This window comes from Spodoptera frugiperda, chromosome 23 (genome assembly GCF_023101765.2).
Source record: "Spodoptera frugiperda isolate SF20-4 chromosome 23, AGI-APGP_CSIRO_Sfru_2.0, whole genome shotgun sequence".
NCBI classification, from domain to species: domain Eukaryota; kingdom Metazoa; phylum Arthropoda; class Insecta; order Lepidoptera; family Noctuidae; genus Spodoptera; species Spodoptera frugiperda.
In genome coordinates this window covers 13842234-13865591 of record NC_064234.1, presented here as the reverse complement: position 1 = coordinate 13865591, position 23358 = coordinate 13842234, and the positions used below count along the sequence as shown (strand labels likewise).

At 37.7% G+C, this 23358-nt stretch overlaps 2 protein-coding genes across 2 annotated transcripts; both read right to left on the bottom strand.

Annotated features, from left to right (window-relative positions):
- Positions 1-925: 925 nt before the first annotated feature.
- LOC118266617 (uncharacterized) lies at positions 926-5980 on the bottom strand. The gene is made up of 6 exons (XM_050703041.1): positions 5864-5980; positions 5210-5371; positions 3957-4151; positions 3273-3434; positions 2492-2749; positions 926-2250 (listed from the first exon to the last, which is right to left on the bottom strand). The coding sequence occupies exons 1-6, from the start codon at positions 5912-5914 to the stop codon at positions 1948-1950; spliced, it is 1131 nt and encodes a 376-aa protein (XP_050558998.1). The 5' UTR covers positions 5915-5980; the 3' UTR covers positions 926-1947.
- A 2284-nt stretch (positions 5981-8264) lies between these two features.
- On the bottom strand, positions 8265-22783 carry LOC118266618 (CD63 antigen). Its single transcript, XM_035580067.2, has 5 exons — positions 22479-22783; positions 12710-12898; positions 11915-12085; positions 9426-9683; positions 8265-9231 (listed from the first exon to the last, which is right to left on the bottom strand). Exons 1-5 carry the CDS (start codon positions 22551-22553, stop codon positions 9043-9045), a joined length of 882 nt encoding a protein of 293 aa, XP_035435960.1. The 5' UTR covers positions 22554-22783; the 3' UTR covers positions 8265-9042.
- Between the last annotated feature and the right edge of the window lie 575 nt (positions 22784-23358).

The window sequence follows — 23358 nt, the reverse complement described above, 5'->3', positions numbered from 1 at the left end:
GTATTATTATTGTTTTTATTTACTGTGACTGTGAGATGCACGATTTATGGTTGTTTCTTTGAGCAGACTAGCAGTGACATCATTTGAGAGCATTCAAATTATAATAGGTACATGTTGTCACTAACAAACATAATATAGAATCTATATTATCAGGGGTGGCCAACCAGTCAATCGCGATCATAGTCCAATCGATCGTGGCAAGGCAAAAAATATAAATAAATATAAGTTTTTAAACTGACATGGTCACTAACACTATTATTAGAACTTATGACGGGATATTTACCATGTTTATTCACTTTGGTGAGTTTCCGATATTTCGGCACTGTTGCAGAATTTGTCGCCCTTGGCCAGCGCCATTATCACGGATTAACTGGAGTAAATGCGGGTGGGTGTTCACGAGCAAAGAGTTCACCAAAGTGAATAAACATGGTAAATATCCCGTCATAAGTTCTAATAATAATAGTATAAATAAATAGTCCATATTGCGCAACGTAATTATTAATTACTATTCTAAGTTGTAGATCGCACAGGGTTTCGTTAGTAAACAGTAGATCTTATGTCTCAAGTTGGCCACCCCTGATATAAATCATAGTAACAACTTTAACTTATTTTACAAAAAAAGGTTTCAGTTTAATATATGTAAATGGTAGCGCCGCTGCCGTGCACCGGGTAACGGGTTCGATTCCCGCACGGAGCAACTCTTTGTGTGATCCACAAAATATTGTTTCAGGTCTGGGTGTCACGTGTATGTGAACTTGTATGTTTGTAAACGCACGACATAGGAGAAAATCCCAGTGTAAGGTAATGTTTTTTAAAAGTCGGAAGAAGTCATTCAATGTTTTTCCCCCTTAAAAAAAATAAGGATTGTTTTTAATAAGTTTGCATTATTTTGTGATCCTAAATGGGTCAAATAATACGAATAATACCTAGTTGTAAAGTAATTTATTTTCAGTACAGATACATAGATATTATAACACAAAAATTGTGATTAACAGTGTTCAAATAAGCTGGAAACTTATTACTAATAACTTATTATTATATCTACTATACATACCTAATTAATTGATGTGTAGTTACTTTGAGGATTATTGATAAAACATAACAAGCCTTGCAAAGCTGTTTGTGCCTATTGCAAGCATCATTTATAGGTACAACAACTTTCCTTTTCGATGAAAATGCCTTCTCCTTAGTTCGCAATTCGCATAGACTTCGTAACATTCAGAGCGTTCTATTTCTTTTGCATAAGCCTTAAATACTTATTAAGAGAGAAAGAACAAAAAAATCTACCAATAATCCTCTATTATAAATATTTTTAATATTTAATTAAATATACTAAGTAAAATCGCTTAATACAACAGTTTTCACTACTTGACGTGTCTTATCTTCTTTGTTTTAAAATGTTTTCCGCCAGCAAATAGCAAAATATACGTTAACTTAAAATGATTTTTAGTAATACTGATCTTCCCTGACTCTTGTCTGACTGGTGGCATCCGAAGTCGAATTGGATGGACCACAAACCTGCCAGAATCAAGCACTTAGATGCAGTAGTGAACATCGCCAGCCTTAAGTACAACAGCAGATTTTGTAAATCACCTCAAAACAGGACGGTTGTTATTGTTGTATTGTTAAAATTTATACATATTTACGTACTTCCAAGTCTTTCTTAACCATTTTAGTCCAGAATCGGATTAATTACCAAATGAGTAACTTTCAATGTCTTAACGTCCGATAGTTTGGTACCGTAGTCTATTCGTGCTAGAAGGTGGTAACGCTATAAGCTTGCAAAGGATAGTCTCTACTCTAAATATGCTACGATTAATGCTTAAACCTTCTCCGGAAGAAGAGGTCTTTGGTCAGCAGTGGCCACTTAGAGGCTGTTGATGTGTGTGAAATATAAATGCGAAAAATAGCCTTATAAGCCTAATATAATATTGTTCTTCTTTCAATTTATGCTGCGCTTGATGTCTGTGATTCGATGTGCACTAGGTTTGCCTCAGTCTGCTGCTCCTGTTGCTGTTGCTGCTCCTGTTGCTGTTGCTTCTCCTGTTGCTGTTGCTGCTCCTGTTGCTGTTGCTGCTCCTGTTGCTGTTGCTGCTCCTGTTGCTGTTGCTGCTGCTGTTGCTGCTGCTTCTCTTCAGCTTCTCGTGCTACAATAACGCTCTCTCGAATTCTCCATGCGAGCAAACCTCTCGCACTCTTCAGTCTGCGGATGCAACGAGCCAGAAGCAGAGCAAATATTATGCCGAGAACCTGCAAAACAAATTATTTTTAATAAAGGTTTTTATTTATTGATGTTTTTATAACCAGTTCGGGATTTTTTGACCAAAACAAAAAATGTTGGATATCTTAGAAACTACTTTCGGACCAGGGGCCTCAGAGCTAATTTTGTAAGTTTTTTTTTTTGTATTATCGTCTCCCGAGAGGAATACGACGAATTACAAGTCATCCTGAACATTTTACTTTACAAACAAATTAATGAACTTATACTCACAGTCACAAGCATCACAGATACTCCAAGGATACCGATGATCGTGGAATTATGTACCAAAGTACTGAACAGTTCGGATTTGCATCCCATTGCTGGCACTCGGTCACAGCGTCCATCGACGACGGAGAAACAGCAGGACGCAGGTAAAGTCAAGGTCAGATACTCCCCAGCGAGGTAAACAGTTGCCAGCGCCACTGGTTGATTGGGCCCGAACATCACATCTAGGTAGTCTGTGAACGAGCTACTGCCACAGCAAGTCAACTGAAGAGGAAAATGGAAAAAAAGATTAGATACAGTTTATTCTAAGGGATATTTCAAATCGATATTTATTTTACACTTTATGTACAATGATACAAAGGTGGACTTAATGCCAATTTGGCATTCTCTACCAGTCAACCTTGGGGTGATACAGAGACAACAGTAAGTTATATCTTCAAAAGTATTTGTTGCCGTTAGAAACTAAACAATACGTGTCTAATATTTTAAAAAATCTACAAGACGGGCATTAACAAAGATCTCGTCTTCCCTATTTGATAAAAAGCAACACTCAGTAATCCGACTCGACTGCACGGTTGGATTGGTGGCTGGGCAACTGGCTACCGCGCAACGTGCCACCTGTTTGATTTCTGCACGAAACAACTATTGTGTGATCCACAAATTGTTGTTTCGGACCTGGGTGTGTTGTGTATGTGAACGCACCCACGACACAGTAGAAAATCCTAGTGTGGGGGAAACAATTTCTTAGAAATAGTAAAAAGTGGATAAAAAGAAAATGAATACTTACGGTATTTTGCAACATGTCAATTTCTTGTTGAACTTCAGGGTCACTGTACATGTTTACTGGAATGTTAATGTAATACATGTACAAATGATCTCCGGCCTCATTGAACGAGACTATCACGACGGCTAACTGAACTATGAGCAACAGCATCAAGATGAATGCATACTGAAAAGAAAGAGAAGGTTTTGATTAATTAATATTGAATATTGTTTTAAAAGTCAATACTATTTAAAAAGCATTCGTTAACATGTACTCTATTCTTCTATCACTTTAGGGTATAATTGTTATGCAATTAAATACGAAATATTCCAAACATAGGTACATAAAACTAACTACGCCCCTCTCCTGATATTTTACCAGCTGTTCCTCGATAAATGCAGTATCCCACATAAAAACAATTATGGACTAAGTAAAAGTAGCCCAAGTTACTCCTTAGTACATCAGCTACCTGCCAATCAGTTCCGATAAAATCGGTCCAGTTATTTCAGAGATAAGCCGGAACAAACAGACTGACAGTGTGCAAAACGTCATTCTGGTATAAGTATCGTATATATTATTGGTATTCATATGCATCTAGTAAAAAGCGGTTATATCAATGCAATGTGACAAAGAGACATTCCGACTTTATTTATTATTCTAGATAGTCTAGATATAATTATAAATTAAGTATAGACTACAAATACGTACCAAATTGACCATGCAGGTGCTGAGTCTCAAACTACCGTAGAAGCCGAAGATGGATATGATGACCAGAACCGCTCCAATAAACACACTCAGGATGGATGGCGTCATGCGGATCATGCCAGGCTCGAAGAATGAGGAGAAACTGTGATAGTGCGCGTATACCGAGACACCCAGCATCATCATCAGAGTTCCTATCACCTGGAATTCAGAACATTATTTGTATTCAAAAAAGTATCATCATGTCTTTATCCCTGTAGGCTTTTTTTTTTGAGGGGGGAAAATCATCCAATGACTTCTCCTGCCTTGGGTGAGGCGGGAGGGAGTGTCAGACTCTTACTGACTAAAAACCACCCCGTTCCTACTCCTGCCTTTCGAACCAGAACCCCGGTAAACCCGTTAGGTAGTCCGCAGCTCCGGATCAGGCATCAGCCCTACTGGGCCCCATCTGTGGTGGTCTGATGGCCCTTTGAGGCGCGCGCGGAACGCGACGCGCCGATCCCTGTAGGCTGAGGTGCAAGTTACGGCACGTAATGCCACTGTACACACATTTTTCACCATTTGTGTTACCTATATGGAATTTTCGAAAATTTCGAATTGTGCCCAGTACATAGCAATAGGCTCGCCTATTACATGGGCCTTATAACTTATAACCACTAACTAGTATTATAAATAAATATTATTATTTACATGTCATTTACCTTTCTTTTTTTTACAAGATGCACAATGGCCACACAAAAATGTTCATTGCACAATTTTTCAAACTTTAGAACCAACATAATGCAATATTGTTATTTATTTCATGTAGATCTAAATAATAATTTTGTATTTCATGCATTATTAAATTTTCTTCATACAATCAATTCATTCCTTTGTTCACTGTTCATTCAATCAATTGAACAAAACAAATCGAAATATCGAATTAAACCTTTGTGTAGATATTTCTTCATGCGTAGTTAAGTAACCGCTGTACTCAGAGTCTTTTAATGGTTACGTAGTCCTTAGCAATTGTTTTCTATACAAAATCGTTACTAAGGAATACTTTAAGTATTCATTAAATGAATTATTATGTGCACGTAATTGTTTGACGAGAAAATATGAGCCTCTAGCATGGCTTGAAACTAGTCGAGTTCATCGTCAAACAATTACGTGAGTAAGCCGATAACATAATAATTAATTTAGTATGTCTCACGAAAGTTACAATGGAATTCATTAAATGCCTTTGAGTGTGGCAGTAAGAGGTAAAGGTAAGTACTCACGACAAACATGCCCGTGATGAACAGTAGAAGCATCCTGATGGTCCTCATATTAAACTCCGTCTCCTTTCTAACGGCTCGGTCCACATCCCCATTCACGACCACAGGGGCCGCACTCCTCACATTGAAAATCCTCATCGTCCCGTGAATAATGAAACGAAACAGCTAAAACAACGACCGCACGATTAGTTAGATCAGTACCTTCTGATAACTCTAGAGTGGCATCTGATAACGTTGGTTTACACACATGCATGGACACAGTGTGTTTTCCAACTAAAAGCACAGAATCAAACAAATTCTTTTGGTTTCACTGTGTCGCAACAACCTGAAACCATATGAATTTTTTTATGGAATAAGGGGCAAACTGGCAGACCGTTCACCTGATGGTAAACGATCAGCGCCGCCCATGGACACCCGCAACACCAGAGGAGTCACAGGCGCGTTGCGTTTTAAAAAGGAATACGCTCTTTTCTTTAACGTTTGAAGGTCGTATCGGTTCGGAAATACCACCGACGACAGCTCATTCCAAAGTTTTGCTGTGCGAGGCAGAAAGTTTCGTGAGAAGCGCACAGTTGTGGCCTGCCAACCATCTATATGATGGGGATGGAAGTGCTAAACTTGAATAAAATAACTTAATTCAATTAAATTGTGACTTACTTGGCTTTTCCTTTGCTTAGTTGTTTTTGCTGTCTTCGGTATTCTCTCCATTATTGATTAGGTACTAATGCACTCTCAAATATGTTAGAATTTGATTATTCAGCACCTAATGCTGATTATTGATACGTATGGAAATTCAAATTATGATATTTCCTTGTTTGTTTTTTATGTAGATTTAAAGAAGGATAAACGTCACGACTAGTGTAACATACTGCCTGTAATAAACTGCTCGCTTTTATTTTAATATTGATTTTCTTCGAGCCTGAACGGCGCACTAGCCTTCAGTCAATCACCATCTGAAATATTAATGTCTTAGCCATGGCCCGAGGCAGTTGTAATTGCCTTTGCATCGAGCGCTTTCCAGTGCAGCATAAAGTTAAAATAGACCGCCGTCAACGACGATACTTTTTATTTCATGAACGGATCGATATAATATCCATTGGAAGTGGACTCTTACATGCAACGTTACGCCTTTTATCCCCGAAGGGGTAGGCAGAGGTGCACATTACGACACGTAATGCCGCTATACAATGTACACCCACTTTTCACCATTTATGTTATAAGTCCCATGTAATAGGGGGTGAGCCTATTGCCATATACTGGACACAATTCCAGACTCCGTGTACCACTCAGAAATTCTCGAAAAACCGAAAACACTCCAGAAACACTTTGCCCGACCTGGGAATCGAACCCAAGACCCCTTGTTCGGCAGTCGCACTTGCGACCACTCGACCAACGAGGCAGTCAAACTAGATATTTTAAAGGACTCTTACAATTAAGTCTTTCCACAATTTTTAATTACGTTTGCTGCTGACCATTTGATTTCAGTCAGGATTCACTCAACTAAGGACCAGCACCCTTAGTACGAGTTTGCTTTACGTTTAACTAGATCTAAACGAGAGCGCGTTCGGTACTCAGAATTGGCCGGTGCGAATGACCTATGCAATCCGAGTTTCGATATCGTTAAACGTAAAACAAACTCGTACTAAGCCTTCCACTAGGAAAGAAATAGTTAGGGTAGGTATCTATTTCCGCCGCGCGCCTCAAAGAGTCATCAGATCACCCAGTAGGACTGATGCTTGATCCGGAGCTGCGAACTACCTAGTGGGTTTACCGGGGCTCCGGTTTGTAAAGCAGGAGTAAGCACGGGGTGGTTTTTATTCAGTAAGAGTCTGACATTCCCTCTCGCCTCGCCTAAGGCGAGAGATCACATTGGATGATTTTTCCCCCTCAAAAAAAAAGTATCTATTTCTACATAAACGACCCGTGTCTACTACAATGGACCTCATCTCCTCTCCCGTCATCATACGGCTTTACAGTGAGAAAATATTCGAAGTATATGTTATTTCAGTTTTGATCTCATTGATGGATTTAAAGTCATCGATCGTTATTTTCTGTAAACAGAAAAAGGACATATTAAATAAACATTTCTTGTTGTCTGGCTCATAAGTATGTACAGGGTGATAACACCTAGCCAAACTTATCGTTATCACTTAAGCCTTATCACGTATAGCCATGATATCAGTATAGCCACAATGTATTTTCGCAAAAATACAATACAATATACTTTTTTGAATATTTTGCATAATGTTTAATGCGTTTGTTTTTAGATTGTTATCTTTTTTATTACCGATTATTAATTTATGACATTGAATTAGCCGAGATAAACCACCGAACATGAAATCTTGTGTTTAATTTTGGCAAAGTCAAGTTTTTCCTTTTTATATTTTAAAATTACTGTTATAACTGTTAAAGTATTACAGGACTATTTTCGGTTTTTCTAAAATTCCTCGGTAACTAGTAGCACGGAGTCTGGAATTGTGCCCAGTGTATGGCAATAGGCTCAACCCCTGTTACACTTACAACATAAATGGCGAAAATTGGGTGTACATGGTATAGCGGCAGCCGTAATGTGCACCTCTGCCTACCCTTTCGGGGATAAGTGTGACGTTGCTATATTTTAAAATATCAATATCTGTTATGGAACATGCAATGTATGGCGTCTCCTCGAACTCAAAACTACACTAACACTACTACTACTGACTAAAAACAACCCCATTCCTTCTTCTGCTTTGATGTGGATTCCCAGGAACTTGCGATTTAGTGCGGCGAAGTTTTGTGTGGGAGCCCTAAACGAGCAGACATATCACCTGATGGTAAGCAATCGCCGCCGCCCATGGACACTTGAAACACCAGAGGCGTCACAATCACAAGTGGAGTATTTGAGGTAATCTACAACTTTCATTCTTGAAATCCTAAACCTGGAGGACCAGTCGCACTTTCTATGTCTGCCTACCTAGATCTCGGCTCCAAAGGTTCAAAATGATTGTCTTTACACGTTGCAGTATGTAATGACACGAGCAACGTTTGGTACTAGGTAGGTAAATAAAAACACAGAAAATATTGTATAAATAAAAATATTTCTTTACAATACTCTTTATAATACTAAAATTAATATAGTGACAACATATTATATTATTAACATATCTATAAAATAATTAAGTAGCGTCCGTACACATTTATTAAATGGCAAACAATGCGATTTTTTGGAAAAAAATAGTTTTGGTAACAAATAACAGTTGTTAGGTACTTAATAGCTCTTTGTAAAAGCTGACATTGGTATTTGGAATGTGAAATAACCTAATTTAAACTATGTATATATAGTTATTACAAATAATATAAGTAGTAATTAAAATAATGACTTAAAATAATCTCTACTAATTTTTAAGTAGGTCGTTATTTATTTCTATTCACAAACCGATATGTGTTCGCGCCAAATGCCTTATGACACGTATATTCATTGCTCATCTACTTATTATAGAAAAATATTTAATTACGGTGATTTTTCCTAATTTATAACAAAATTCCTGAACATACAAATATTCTGCTTACACTCTACGTCGACTTTATCACATAAAACTTTTAAGTATCACAATTTATTGCGCCCTAATTGTGTATCTATACAAAACTTCAAGAAAACTATGTTTTTGATAACAACTGTGCATTTAAAATGACAAATATTATATAAACAAAAAGAAAAGTATTTTCAAAGTGACTCACATCACAAATAGGTTTTCGAATCAAAATTCAAAAGTATAACACAATTAGGGCGGGAAATTTTGACAGTTTATTTTTTAAATATTTGTAGGATCAGGACAAGGTAACACTCGTACAGCCTCCTAAGCGGTAGTTTGTCCATGGAACGGGACATAGACAACGGGCTGGCTTGCTTTTTTCTCATCGCTGGGGTTGAGCGAGGTGTAGGCGTTGACCATACGTTCTTGGATTTCCCACCGTCTGCGTTCGCGTTCAGATTTCGCCTTGCGGATGGAACTTGCCAATGAGAACGAGAACACAATGCCAATAATCTGAAATTCGATAAGATAAACATGAATATTTATGGTGATAAGCCAAATTCGCACTTGATTTCTAGTGTAGTTATCAAACAAAGTACCGTGTATAATATAAACGATTTTTATGGAAAAACTATTTCATACCGAAACAAGCACTGAATAATCAATGGACGTTAGAAAAAGCAACTGTCCCGTAAAAAAATACTAACCTGAATGAAAGCAATAGTCATGGCTCCGGCGCCCAAAAGACCAGCGCTCTGGTAGACCAAGTAGAACATTCTGGGGAGGCATCCATTGACGTAGATCTCAGTGCAGACGTCGACCTCAACGCCATCAATAAAGTCGTAACGGGACCTGGCACAGCAGGAATTGGGGACGGAGACGTTGTTGCTGGAGATGCTGGAGACTCCAGGGGGAGGGGTCACCACGCTCCAGTCAGCGTAGCTGTCTACTCCGCAGCAGCTCAGCTGTGAAATGGAGAGGAACGTTATTAACACTCAATTTTTTATTATGTGTATTGGCACTAAGGCCACTTCTAGTCCACGTAAAGTTCGTGTTCATTGAACGATCTGGAACGGAGCTATACAATCTACGTATCCCTCTTGCACTGATCAATGATCGACCATTCTGACACAATTGTAATAGCAGACTAAGGCCCCTGGAGCGTTATCTCACAACTCGTTACAGAACAATTAGACTACTTATGTTAATTATATACAAAAATTGACAAATTTAAATAAACCTTAAGGCCTTGGTCAACAAACTCGTTAAGAAAATGCTATGTATATGTTACGGTAAGAGTGAATAATTGAAAATTATTAATAATTATCTACTATTATTAATAATTACCGAAACTCGAGGTAAAAGTGATAAATTAATCACATTTGTCGCTTATTATTAATAATTTTACCCTAGTAGTGATAAATGTAATAAGTAGCCAAGATGTTATTTTTATTTCAATTTAAAAGGCAATATATTGTACTTGCACAACAAATATTTGTTGAATTCTATGATAATACTTTTAAAATTTTACTTTGATGCTTTTATAGGTGCTACAAAAGATTTACAGGCAAACCAAATATGATTATTGATGATTGCTTTTAGGATTCGTGTTGATTTTGTTAATGATACAATAATTGTTTAATTTTATTTTTGTTACAATTTCATGTACCACGATAGACTTTTTTGCATAAGTTTGATGGTAGATTAGATTTTTACAAGAATTTTACGCGCGCAGAACTCGACGCGCCGCACGCACGAGTCTGGTTCTGGTCGGGCGGCGAGCTACCCCTACTCGCCGTCCGCAGACCCGCACTTACGATGGCCGGAGATCTTCCCGCGATCCCCGACGCCCGGAGTGTCTGTCGCGACGGCTGGGGCGTGAGGAGGTTCGTTCTCTCAAGCGCCCCGTCTCCTACTTAGCTAGCATGACTGATTCACAAAAGGAGGAGACGCTTCATACTACGGCCTAAACCAATGCCGGGTGCGAGAGGTCGCCGTTATAGACCAGATACCTGAGGACACGGCGATTTTCAGCCCATGCACGGCACACCGCCACCGTATGCTCCACCGTGTCCTCCGGGCGGTCCTCGCAGTGATGACACCCGTGCGTACCTCCCGCCCAATCAGTAACAGGAACCTACCCAAACTCCCATGTCCGGTAAGCAACTGCGTCAGGCGGTGAGGACGCCGTGGCGTCTCTCTAGCCACTACTCAAACAGCCTTACCGCTGCAATGACAGCGAGTCCAGATAAATGTGCCCTAGAAGGGCACTATTTAATATTCTAGTTCAGAATATGTGAATTTGTTGTCCTTTCGGTTTAAAGCAAGTACAAGTAACCTTGTTTGTGTGATCTTTAATTAATACAATCGTAAGACTGTGTTTAATATTATAAATAAATACATGCTGGTCAAAAACATCGGGTTTATATTTATTTTATTACTTTCACCAATATGTGTCGTGAATTATTAATAATCATTACTAAAAGTAATAAATTTCGATCGATTATTCACTTTTACCAAAACGTGTGGTTATTATTAATAATTTTGAAAAATTATTTTCAATTATTCAGATTTACCGTAACATATACTTTGATGGTAAATTCACGGAAGAATTCACATGATACGTGTGTTTGTGTATGTTCATTGGGGACGAAAACATTTGATCATTGAGCACGCAATTGTATGATGTCCGGTACACCCTTGTAGTCCACAGTCCCTTTAACTCTAACTTCTAACGTCACTGATGCATATTTCCACACATGCCATCCTTATAGAATGCTACCTTCTGTGGACATTATTAGATTAGACATTATTGTCCACAGAAGGTGACTACCAGCCATGTTAACCCCTTTTAAGAATTACGTGCGTACATGTGTCTACGTAACAATTTTGATGATATCGTGCTCATCAACTACAATTTGCTACGAGTCCCAGATATCTTATTATTATTATTTTTTAACGTTGCCCCACATTAGGATTTTCTCCTGTGTAGTGGATGCGTTTACAAACATACAAGTTCACATACACATCACGCCCAGACCCGGAACAACAATCTGTGGATCACACAAAGAGTTGTTCCGTGCGGGAATCGAACCCGCGACACGTTACACGGCAGCCAGTTGCCCAGCCACCGCGCCAACCGTGCAGTCAAATTTAATATGGTGATCGCTGCCGCTAGGTGTAATAGTCCACTTACTCTGCTCTGAATGAAGTCATAGGACCCGCGGACTTCCTCGTTGTGGTAGTAGTAAGGCAGTGTGGTCCTCAGGTTCTCATCCAGCATGCCGGTCACTTGCGACCGGAGGCTGTACGCTGCAATAGCTGCTGCGATCTCCAGGACGAATACCAGACTGAGGATGACTGCAAACTGGAAAAAACATATATCAATAAAACATATAACTATCTATAACGTCTGTTACATTACTATTTTTGTTGAGTTCTTGATATTTTATGCTTCAGTAAGCCCAAGCTAGACACGTGTCAGGTAAAACATAATTTAAAAATGATCCGAGATAAAATTAAACAATGGCTGTAACTAAAATCATTATCATACTTAGCACACGTTATTGTATTGTTGCCATCTAATCTTAAAATATATCAAAGCAAATCAAATTATGTTTTTATTTTTCCTTTACATTCGGTGTCAGTACATAATCTCTGTAGCTTCTGCGTAGTTGAGTTGGGCCACTTATATGCCTTTTCAGCTAAAGACCCTTCATCCCATAAGACCCAAAAGACCATGTTATTTTTTATCACTGATATTCCCCCGTTTGACCACTATCTCACCTGATGGGAAGCGATGATGTGGTCGAAGATAAAACACGCTTACCTAGAAGTAACCTATTCACTCTAGCCTTAAAGACTCCAAGATTATATTTATCAGGAAACACAGACCCCGGCAAGATATTCGACTCCTTAGCTGTACGCACAATAAAGGTATTCCCAAAACGTATACTGTAGGTATCATAAATAAATAAATGGTTCAACTTACAATATTGACCAAGCAGGTGCTCTCCTTCAGCGCGCCGATACATCCGAAGAGAGAGACGAACAGCATGATGATGCCGATGGCGATGACGAAGCTGGCTGGTGAGAAGAACCGGTCTTCCAGGAAGAAGGAGACATCGTGGTAGATCGCGTAGATCGTAGTGCCCACTGAGATTATTAGCGCTGATGTTAGCTGGAAAAATGAGAAGAGAGTATTTTTAATGGATGTAAATTCTATCTGCACACATAGGAAGGCTAAGCTATTCTGGTCTGCTGTAAACATTCGCTTAAAGATTGTCCAAAAAGGGCTTTTTGAGGGGGGAAATCATTCAATGACTTCTCCCATTTTGGACGAGTCAAGAGGGAGTGTCAGACCCCGTTCCTACTCTTGCTTTTGGAGCTCCGGTCAATTCGCTAAATAGTCCGCAGCTCCGGCATTAAAAATGGCGTAGATTGCTATGTTACAAGCATTTAATATAATAACCTCCGTTAAATTGTTGTTGCCATGCTCCAGCTCTAGATGTGTGAAATTGTTTGTTATCTTTAAAGATACCTAACTCTTGTTATTAGGAGTAATGTTGTTTACTTTAACACTACTAAAACCATTTTAAAATGATATCACAGGTACTTCTAATTTCTATATTCTTCGAGAACATGCTCAAAATGAAGAAACGCGATATTATATTCCAACAGCTTTTTGGGGGGGGGGAATGATTCAATGACTTCTCCCGCTTTGGGCGAGGCGAGAGAGAGTGTCAGACTCAGACTCTTACTGACTAAAAACCACCCTGTTCCTACTCCTGCTTTTCGAACTGGAGCCCCGGTAAGCCCGCTAGGCAGTCCGCAGCTCCGGAATATTCCGACTGCTTGACCGACTCATACATATGTACATACAATGACCGAACGTACTTATGATTCATTGATATCATGTGATAAGACCGCCTATATCAGTGAACATATAGAATCATAACAACCTAAGTAAGCCGTCTGTCTGGTATAAGACGTCCATATTTAGGTAGTCAGTCATTTTATGTGTTTTTGCGAATGGAGAAAATGGATAGGACTGTATGGCATTTTGTGTGCTTATTTAATATTTACTTAATTACTATAAAGAAATCCCAGATTCTTGTAATAACTATTGTAAGACGTAGGTAGCCTACCTATCAAATTAATTAAAATTAACGACTCTATTCGCGTAAAAATCGAAAAACCTGCGCCCCCCGCTGCTCAGGAATAAAGCCCGTTATTTATTACTTGATATTTAGCCTTTTAATATAAGTCACGAGAGTTTTTTTGTGTGGTTAAAATCATCCAATAACTTCTCCCGCCTTGGTCGAGACGACGAGACGAGAGGGAGTGTCAGACTCTTACTGACTAAAAACCACCTCGTTCCTAATTCTGCTTTTCGAGCCGGAGCCCCGGTAACCCGCTAGGTAGTAAGCCGTAACCTTAACTTCAATTAATTCCCAGACTATACTCGATCTTTAAAACTATCTAATCACATTATGTAATTTCATCACATAAGTAAGCATGATAAGTACACCTGCTAGAGCCTATAACATGAATAATCCACATATTAAGGTCATAATTATGAAACACATGTGAAGTGCACATATTATCATGATTATAATTCATGTAGGTAATATTGATTGGATAAATAATGGCTTCCAAGTGACCATAGAATTAACCTTGACATTTTAATGGCGGCTGAAAATCGATACGTAGTGTCGTGACGTGACCAACCGCCTGTAGTGGTGCAGAGGACGTAGGTATATATGGAGATTAAAATATTAACTACAGTAAAAAGTAAATGCTGTTTTTCATAATAATGAAAAGCTTATGTCCAAATTCTGGGACTATAGACTTTTTTTGAGGGGGTAGTCACCTAATTACTTCTCCCGCCTTGGGCGAGCGAAAGGATATGTCAGACTGTTACTGACTAAAATCCACCCTGTTTCTAGTCCTGCTTTTCGACTCGGAGCCCCAGTAAACCCGTTAGGTAGTCCGCAGCTCCGGATCAAGGAATATAGGCATAAGCCAGTTCTTTATACTTGACCAAAATCAAAATCTCACCGTTGACTATGTTATTGCCTATTCTCCAAGAGGAAAGCATTAAATGAATGATTGGTGACTTGTATGCTCAAACGATATATTATGCTCATTGCTCTTTGTTACCAATTTGCTCTAACGGTAGATTTTAGACCAGAAATAAACCTGTGCCAGTTCTTTAAGGTAGACATTGTTAACTACACCTAGCTTCACTGACGGACAGACTGACAGACTATTATTTATTTCTTTATTTGTTGACGTTTCAAAAGTCCCTAAGTATAATTGGAATTAATGATTTGACTTTGATAAGATAATTTTCTGTTATTACGGTAAACCGTTTGAGATCAAAATTAAGTAGGGCAAGTGACCCGGTTGTGGCCACCGACCCCTTTGTGGCCATTTGGGCCTTCAAATATTTATAACTAAGGCATGGACAAATAAATTACTCTGTGATGTACAGTATTTAAAATATTGAATATTGGAGACACTGATACCGTTGGCAGCTTTGATGTGTCAAACTTCACTTCGTTGCAACAAGTCATTATTTTTAGTTAAGGGTGAAATTGTTAAGATCTTAACAAAAATTCTAAGGCGAGCGGGTGAGGATTTCGTTTATATTTTTTAAATCTTTGCTAATTGTTTGGATGTTTATGTTAATATTACTTGAAGAATATATTGTCTAAGTGAAACTAAAGTTATTTTGTCGCTATATGTTTTTGAAGTGAGGTTTTTAGAAGGTGGCCACTAATGGAGACAAAATTATGAATTTCTCCATCTTTGGCCACATGGCTGGCCAAAACTAGTGTACATAGACACCCCACTTCTTCCCCTTTATTTTATCGTGGCTTTTTTCCTTGGCTTTACATATCAACAAATACATATTTTTCATTTTCAGAGATGCAATAAATTGCCTTCACACAAAGGGGAGGTCAGTTTACTTTGCAGCTTTTACCAACGTCATATAAATGTTGATCTCTTTATTTGTAAGTTAAATTCAAGTGAAGTAATAATATTTCATATTTTCCAAGCTAAATAAAAACCATTGTTTGTAAAATATCCAATTTAATTAATATTTTTTTATTACTTTTATTGTATTTTTTGATGGCCAGAACTGGCACACGACCGTGGCCAGAAATGGCACGAATCTGGCCAAAAATGGCACAAACTCCCTTTTTTTTTCTTTTTTATACAGTTATTTTTCTATTGGACGTTCTTTAAAAAAAGGGTTTTCTTAGGCAAGGTTAATACATGTTAAATGACTTTTTACAAGAAATATGTTCGTGATAACAAAAACTATAAGTTAAGAAAGCCTCAAAGTCGACAAAATTCTTAAAGTGGCCACAACCGGGTCACTTACGATACTTCACATCAACTCTGTACTTACAATAAATATTTACAAAATAAAAATGTACGTACAAGAAGAAAAACGTGACACAAGCGGTAAGCCAATGAAAATACGAGTTTTTCTTCAAGTTAAACGTTTGTATTGTATTTGAAACGTGACTGGTAACAACAGAAAACCATGCTAGATGTTACTACAGCAATTGTACAAGTATTTTACTACTGATGACTTCAATCCTCCTAACGACGACACGTCAAAATCGTCACGCAAAAATGACCTTTGAAACGAATCTGTTAAAGACGTTTATCGTGTCGCATCGCAGATATTGTTTCACGTCCGCGTAGATCGATATACATAGCTATAAATAGTTTGAAATCAATTAAAGATAAACAGCGGGAAACAATAAGAGGATGACCTCGCCACGCAGTTTGTTGCTGGACAATTAAAAAGTCAATAGTAGGTATTACGAAGAATTACTAGATACTACCTATATAATAGCAGTGGTCATATTATAAAAGAAGGAAACGAGTGTCACTTAATAAGTTTTTAAACTGACATGGTCATTAACACTATTATTAGAACTGCACATATCGAAAACTCATACAAATAGAAAAACATGGTAAATATCCCGTTTCGAGTTCTAATAGATACTAGAGTGTCAATTTTGTCTCTTTCTGCCTTTAAGTAATCAAGATTTTTGGGGTTAGCACAAAATCGGACCTATTTCAACTCTCTTTTGTCAATCAAGCGTTAAATATTAGGGACGTTCCTCTCTTCAGCACCTTTTTCATTTCATTTAGATCCATCTACCATGTAAATCTCCTTTTCTAATAAGATAAAAAAGTGAGAGATGATGGAAATGCTTTATTTTAAGGGGGAGGAGGGAACTTCCAACGACTCCTCCCGCCTTGAGCGTGGCGAGAGGGAATGTCAGACTTTTACCGATTAAAAGACCACCCCGTCCGGAGCCCCGGTAAACCCGCCAGGTAGTCCGCAGCATCAGCTCTACTGGGCCTATTTTAATAGAAATGCTGGAATTTTATTGTAAAATTGGAATCTCAAAAAAATAAACCAACTAGGTATTAAATCATCAATTGATGCTACCGTAGGTATCCGTCCGGTCGATACAATTTTATATAGGTACCTATATTATAATATTAACTATATTGGAGAATATTTTTTCAGCAAAATTACCTTATATATCTGTGACAATTCACCGATATACAATTAGACATGTACCATTTTCCCTATGAACATGAAAATAACTAAAGCTATTTTTGTCTATAATACGGTCCCTACCACAGGTCCCTACCTACATAGTACGTGATATCAACATTTTAAAGTAAATATTTGAAATAAAACAGCATATCAATCGAGGCAGGTCGATAACATCATCAGAATAGTGTCAAGATATGCAACAAAGTAGAACAGATGAGAATCCATGTCAATAATCCTAAAATATTCATTGTTCCTCAATCCAATCCTATCTTATCATTCCTAATTTCTTATCTATCAATATTGTTTTTGTAATCGAATTAGTCAAAAATTATTCAATCTTAAGCAAGGTAATTAACAATTGATGAAGGACTATGCACTAATCACATCACCCATCGCCAGAAAAGAAGACAATTTAGAACAACTCATGGTTACCAGAAAATGGACGGTAAAAGATCAAGAGGACACAGCCCGATCAGATGGACGGATCAGATCCGAATCCTAAAACCTTGGACATTAGCATACAACACGTTGGTGGTGGCCAAGGATAAGAATAAATGGCAAGCCTGTCTCTGTCTGGAGGAAAATAGTTGCATAAAGTTTATAGGGCGGCCGATCATGACCCTGATATGATCCTGATCATGATATCGGAATCATGGAAGATAAATATTCACTCGTACTGTCACCAAGTTATTGCACACGGTCGTGCTTTATTATAAATTTTAATGCACACAAAACGAACATACATGAACATTCTTAAATGAGACCTTTCTCTCTATTTCTCCGGAATAAGGAATCCATACAAACCACCATACTACTATAGAATTTCCTAGAAATGAAATATTATCATGAACAATGCACTATGACTAAATTTCGATCACGTTGGAATATGGAAGAGAACAATATCCCATAGTGGCCATTGTTTTTATTGCACGGCTATTGAAATATAAGTAAACATAGCATTAGTCGCAATAATAGGCGAGGAAGTATTGTAAATAGCATCACCTCTTTTGACTATATTTTCCTCAAACGCAAAGATATGCTTATGGTGTACACCATTACTCATTTGTCACAACTTTTTTTAATTTTGTGATAATAAATTGCTTGATTTTGTCTACATCATCACTCATCATCAACAGCCTACAAGTGGCTGCTAACCAAAGGCCTCTTCTCACATGGAGAGGGTTTGAGCATTAATAGTAGTTTTAGCGATTTCAATTTAACAGCTCAGCTTTCCTCACAATGTCTTCCTTCACCATTTGTCAATGGTGTCTAAATAATCTTAGAAAGTATGTATAAATCGGAAAAAGTCACATTGGAACTTGCTGTTGATAAGTTTCGAGCACGAACCCTCATGCATGAGAAGCGGGTTTTAAGACTCCGGGCCATCACAGCGGACTCTATGCATTAAGCGCAATTTCATATTTGTTAACGTCTCTTTATAAATATAGGATACTAGCAAACTGTGCGAACTCCGTTTCGCCACCAAAGATTTTCCCTGGTTACCTGCTTTTCTCCTAACTGCCTGAATTTTCTTTGCTATAAACCTCACGGAGCCCGAGACCTATCCAACGAATGCAAAACCGTGGAAATCGGTTCGTGCGTTCTGGAGTTATAGCATCAGGAAGGAAAACACGACTTATTTTTATATTATAGACTAGCAAACCCGGCGAACTCCGTTTCGCCACCGCTTTTAAGTCTTGAATATTTCCTGAATTTTCTTTGCTATAAACCTGACGGAGCCCGAGACCTTTCCAACGAATGCAAAACCGTGAAAATCGGTTCGTGCGTTCTAGAGTTATAGCGTCAGGAAGGAAAACCCGACTTATTTTTATATAATAGATTACACAACCTGTCAAAACCTTCAAGAATAAATTACTATTATGTCAGTCATATGCTATTATACATACATTCTATATAGGTAAGTATTAGTTACAGGGATTTACTTAATCCAATAAGTGGAGAGTACCTAAACATTACCCTGTTTGCGTGTATTATGACGTCATAGTACACAAAACACTTATCATGTATTGGAAGTTATTTACTCGGCAGGAAATCCAAGAGAAAGTACTTCAAAATGCCCTTTTCGTCCTCTGTATATAACGTGACAATAACTATATACTCAGGTAGGCGATGAATAATATTATGTTTCATGTTTTTTCTATACTTCGGTAGGAACTTTGATATCTATGTATGTTAATGATTGATCCGGAGCTGCGGACTACCTAGCGGGTTTACCGGGGCTCCGGTTCGAAAAGCAGGAGTAGGAACGGGGTGGTTTTTAGTCAGTAAGAGTCTGACACTCCCTCTCGCCTCGCCCAAGGCGAGAGAAATCATTGGATGATTTTCCCTGCTCAAAAAAAAAGTGTGTTAAAGATCTTTAGGTGACCTATTTGAGTTAGGTACCCTGAAATACACTCATTTATTTGACGCTGACTGTACTTATAGCTTTTTTAAATTTTTCAACATCTACATATCGTCACGCCTTTTATCCCCGAAAGGGTAGGCAGAGGTGCACATTATGGCACGGATTGCTACTGTATAATGTACACCCACTTTTCGCAACGTATGTTGTTAGTCGTCTCTCACATTATCCTCTATTTCATTGTCTGGACTTTAAAATAGACTATGACCTCTGAGTTTGTTTCGGCATTTCTTCTCAGAGTAGTCAGATAGGAAATGCCGGCCTCATCTAGCTATTTGAAATATTGACGTGTAAAAGTGTTATTTTATAACCTATTTACAGAAATAAATATCATTTCATTTCATTATCATTTCATTTCATTTCAGTCCCATGTAATAATATTTCAATGTAAAATGAAAAACAAGTTGTATAATAGACATGAACTAATAATCGTAGAAATAATTACATTATACAGTGTTAAACAATGTAATTATATCCCTGACAGCCGCCGGCTGGTAACTGAATCCTTTTGAAGAAAACCACTGGCGCGTCATCGTTGCGGGCGTCGCGCCGTGAACTCAAGGTCACCAATTTGGAGGCCTGTACCCTTAGTATGAGTTTGCTTTACGATTATAGTAATCGAAACAAGAGCGCGATGTGTGCTCCGATTGGTTGGTTTATTCGAGCCGACGAATCAGAGAGCCCAATGCGCTCTCGTTTCGACTACTTTAAACGTAAAGCAAACTCGTACTAAGGGTACTGTAAACTCTTTACGTCATGCCGAACTAGTGTTTTGCTCGCGACTGCACCTATGACGTATGCTACATTATCTACTATGTTGTGGCATTGTTTATCTCTGTATAATGTAGAGAATTTTGCCCTATTCTGTTTTGTGTCTGAATTATGAAAAATTTTGACTAATCTAAATATGGTTTACTTATAAATATTTTACGTTGCGATTTATTGACATTTAACTATTAATTATAAAGGTTTGCAGCCAGTTTTATATTGTGAGTCCCATCATGTCCAATTTAAGAACATATGAGCCTTTTGCCATACCATACACCCATACACCCGTCATAATTTTAGACTCAGTCTGTAGGTAGGTACTAAACTCGAGAACTTTCAGAAAACTGATAAATCTATGTATCTAGAACCTTGGTTAAGTACCATACACCTATACAAAGCAATAAAATATTTATTCAATGACATTTTGAATTTGATTTTGTTCGAAAGACACGTATAAAATCACGTTATCTTTGAAGGTATTTGTCATCAATAGTATGTTTGCACTTGATAACAAAGAATTTCATCAAATTATGACTGAAACTTCTCATGAAAATGACGCATTATGTTTCTAATAACGACATTGTACGTACTAGCTCACCAAACTACCACAGTTCTATTGATTTATATTATAATTGAAAATGTATAAAAAATTTAGTAACTAAAGCAAGATTCAACATTATGTAGATAGACTCCTTAGTTATAGAGAGGCAGATTCCTATAGGTGGGTGGTAGTATGTGCAACTGCGAACGGCGATGTCATCTATTCTGTAAGTACCTATAGAATTAGGAATAAAAAGAAAATAATCGATTAATCGTCTTCGAAAACTATCAATAATTAATATATAAGTACCTAGGTAGGTAACACTTTTTTAGGGGAAATCATCCAATAACCTCTCCCGTATTGGGCGAGGCAAGAGGGAGTATCAGACTCTTACTGACTAAAAACCGTGCTAAAAGCCACCCCGTTCCTACTCCTGTTTTGCGAGTCTACTACTCTTTTCTTTTTTACAGCTCCGGGTAGGTAGGTAGCACTAACATGTAAATGCCAACTGTTTAACACCCGACTCTCATGTAACTACTAGTTAACTTAACTGGTATAAAGTGATCTGTGTAGGTAGAGGATAGATACATTCAAAAATATACACGTACACTTTTCCTTACCTAGGGGAAAATCATCCAATAACTTCCCCGCCATTAATACCTACCTATAAAAGCCATAATAATAAGAATAGTCTACATTACGAAAGTCGTAATAAACTTGCCAACACATGCAATCGATATTCGAAATTCAAAAGACGCCTTAAAAATGTTGCCAGCCTTGCAGAAAAGCGGCTTAAACGTATCGCTGGCAACATTGTGCGCAGATACTTGACTTATCGCCTCTATTAGTAAAACAGGTAAGCACAGAGGTTGATTAGCCTTCATCGTTATCACTAGCTGGAAATTGTAACACTTTAGTTATCATTGTAAAATTGTTGTGCCTACCTAGGTACCTACGTGACTATTTCATAGATATTGATTTGTTGTGCTAAATAAATAGACATGACAATGTACCTACGTACTTACCTACATACTGTACGTACAAACAATGTTTGCAACAGTAGGACTTTGCCTATACTATAGTTAAAGTCCTAGTGCCTATAGGCAATAGGTCCTATAGGAATTGATTTAATTCTATTTATCTCCGATCATAAAAAAATAACAACATAAACATTCAATTTCGCTATTAAAATAAACACATAATACAACGATAACTCGACAAAAATACTATCTCTATGAATGTGTCCCTATATCGATACGAAAAAGAGCAACACAAATTCAGGTACCTACGCTAAGCTAGTTAATCATCGACTACAAGAGTTGTCATACATAGGTAGATAACGAAACGAGAAGACCTTGCGCAAATAATATGGCGCAATTTACACAGAGCTAAAAAAAAAACAAACCGCCATTTAAAATAAAAAAAACACTCACCACAAATATAGCTGTGATACACAACAGCATATATTTAATGCACTTCATTCCCACTTCCAAATTGTTTCTCGTCATTTTGAACACAAAATACACGAAACGAACTTTCCGCAAGCGTTCTCGGTATACAACTGAAATATTTCACTTCGTTATCGCTGATAAGGTAACTCGCGCACTAAGGCTGATTGTCGACTGCAGGCTTGCTCGATTTGGAAGGAAAATACGACGTTTTTCTTTCAGCCAATTAGCTAGTACAGTTTAATGTTATAGCTTCGCACACGTCACGCGAGCGCCGAGCTGCGGTGCTAAATATTATGTGAACAGTCCTCGCTATGTATTCATACTTTTTGGTATTGATTTGTACATAGTACCTACATAGAAGGTTCGTGTTTGTTGTATGCTGTGTGCTTACTAGGTACTTAGTTAAGTATCATTATTTATTCTTATAAATAGGTATATTACATGAGTGTTTGAGATGAATGTTAACGTAGGTTTTCGAGAAATATAGGTAGGTAGGTAGTAGGTACCTACCTACTTTTGTTGAAAATATATTTCAATATGTTATTGACTATACGGTTGGTGTGGAGAAAATCCTATTTTATGGCAAATAATTGTTAAAATATATCTACCTAGCACTACCTACAGAATGTCGCATTTTCTCTATAATAGCGATGAGTAGGCATACACGCAATATATGTAATATTTTATTACAAGGAAAATATTGTTCCATAGGGGAATCGACACGTGCAGTAGTCGACCGCCATTCTCTTGCATAACCATGCAGTGAGTGGCTAACATTAGTTTGTCACAGTTTAAGGATATATTATCTTTTTATTTTTTAAAAATGTTGCCCCACATTAGGATTTTCTCCCGTGTCATGGGT

Excerpts from the sequence above, each read along its gene's own strand:
- LOC118266618 (XM_035580067.2), bottom strand. The coding sequence starts at position 22,553 with ATGACGAGAAACAATTTGGAAGTGGGAATGAAGTGCATTAAATATATG. Across the intron at positions 12,899-22,478 it reads GTATCACAGCTATATTTGTG|CTAACATCAGCGCTAATAAT; the intron begins GTGAGTGTTTTT and ends TCATTTTTCCAG. Across the intron at positions 9,684-11,914 it reads ATGACTTCATTCAGAGCAGA|CTGAGCTGCTGCGGAGTAGA; the intron begins GTAAGTGGACTA and ends TCCATTTCACAG.
- LOC118266617 (XM_050703041.1), bottom strand. The coding sequence starts at position 5,914 with ATGGAGAGAATACCGAAGACAGCAAAAACAACTAAGCAAAGGAAAAGC. Across the intron at positions 5,372-5,863 it reads CTAAGCAAAGGAAAAGCCAA|CTGTTTCGTTTCATTATTCA; the intron begins GTAAGTCACAAT and ends TCGTTGTTTTAG. Across the intron at positions 2,251-2,491 it reads TATCTGTGATGCTTGTGACT|GTTCTCGGCATAATATTTGC; the intron begins GTGAGTATAAGT and ends TTTGTTTTGCAG.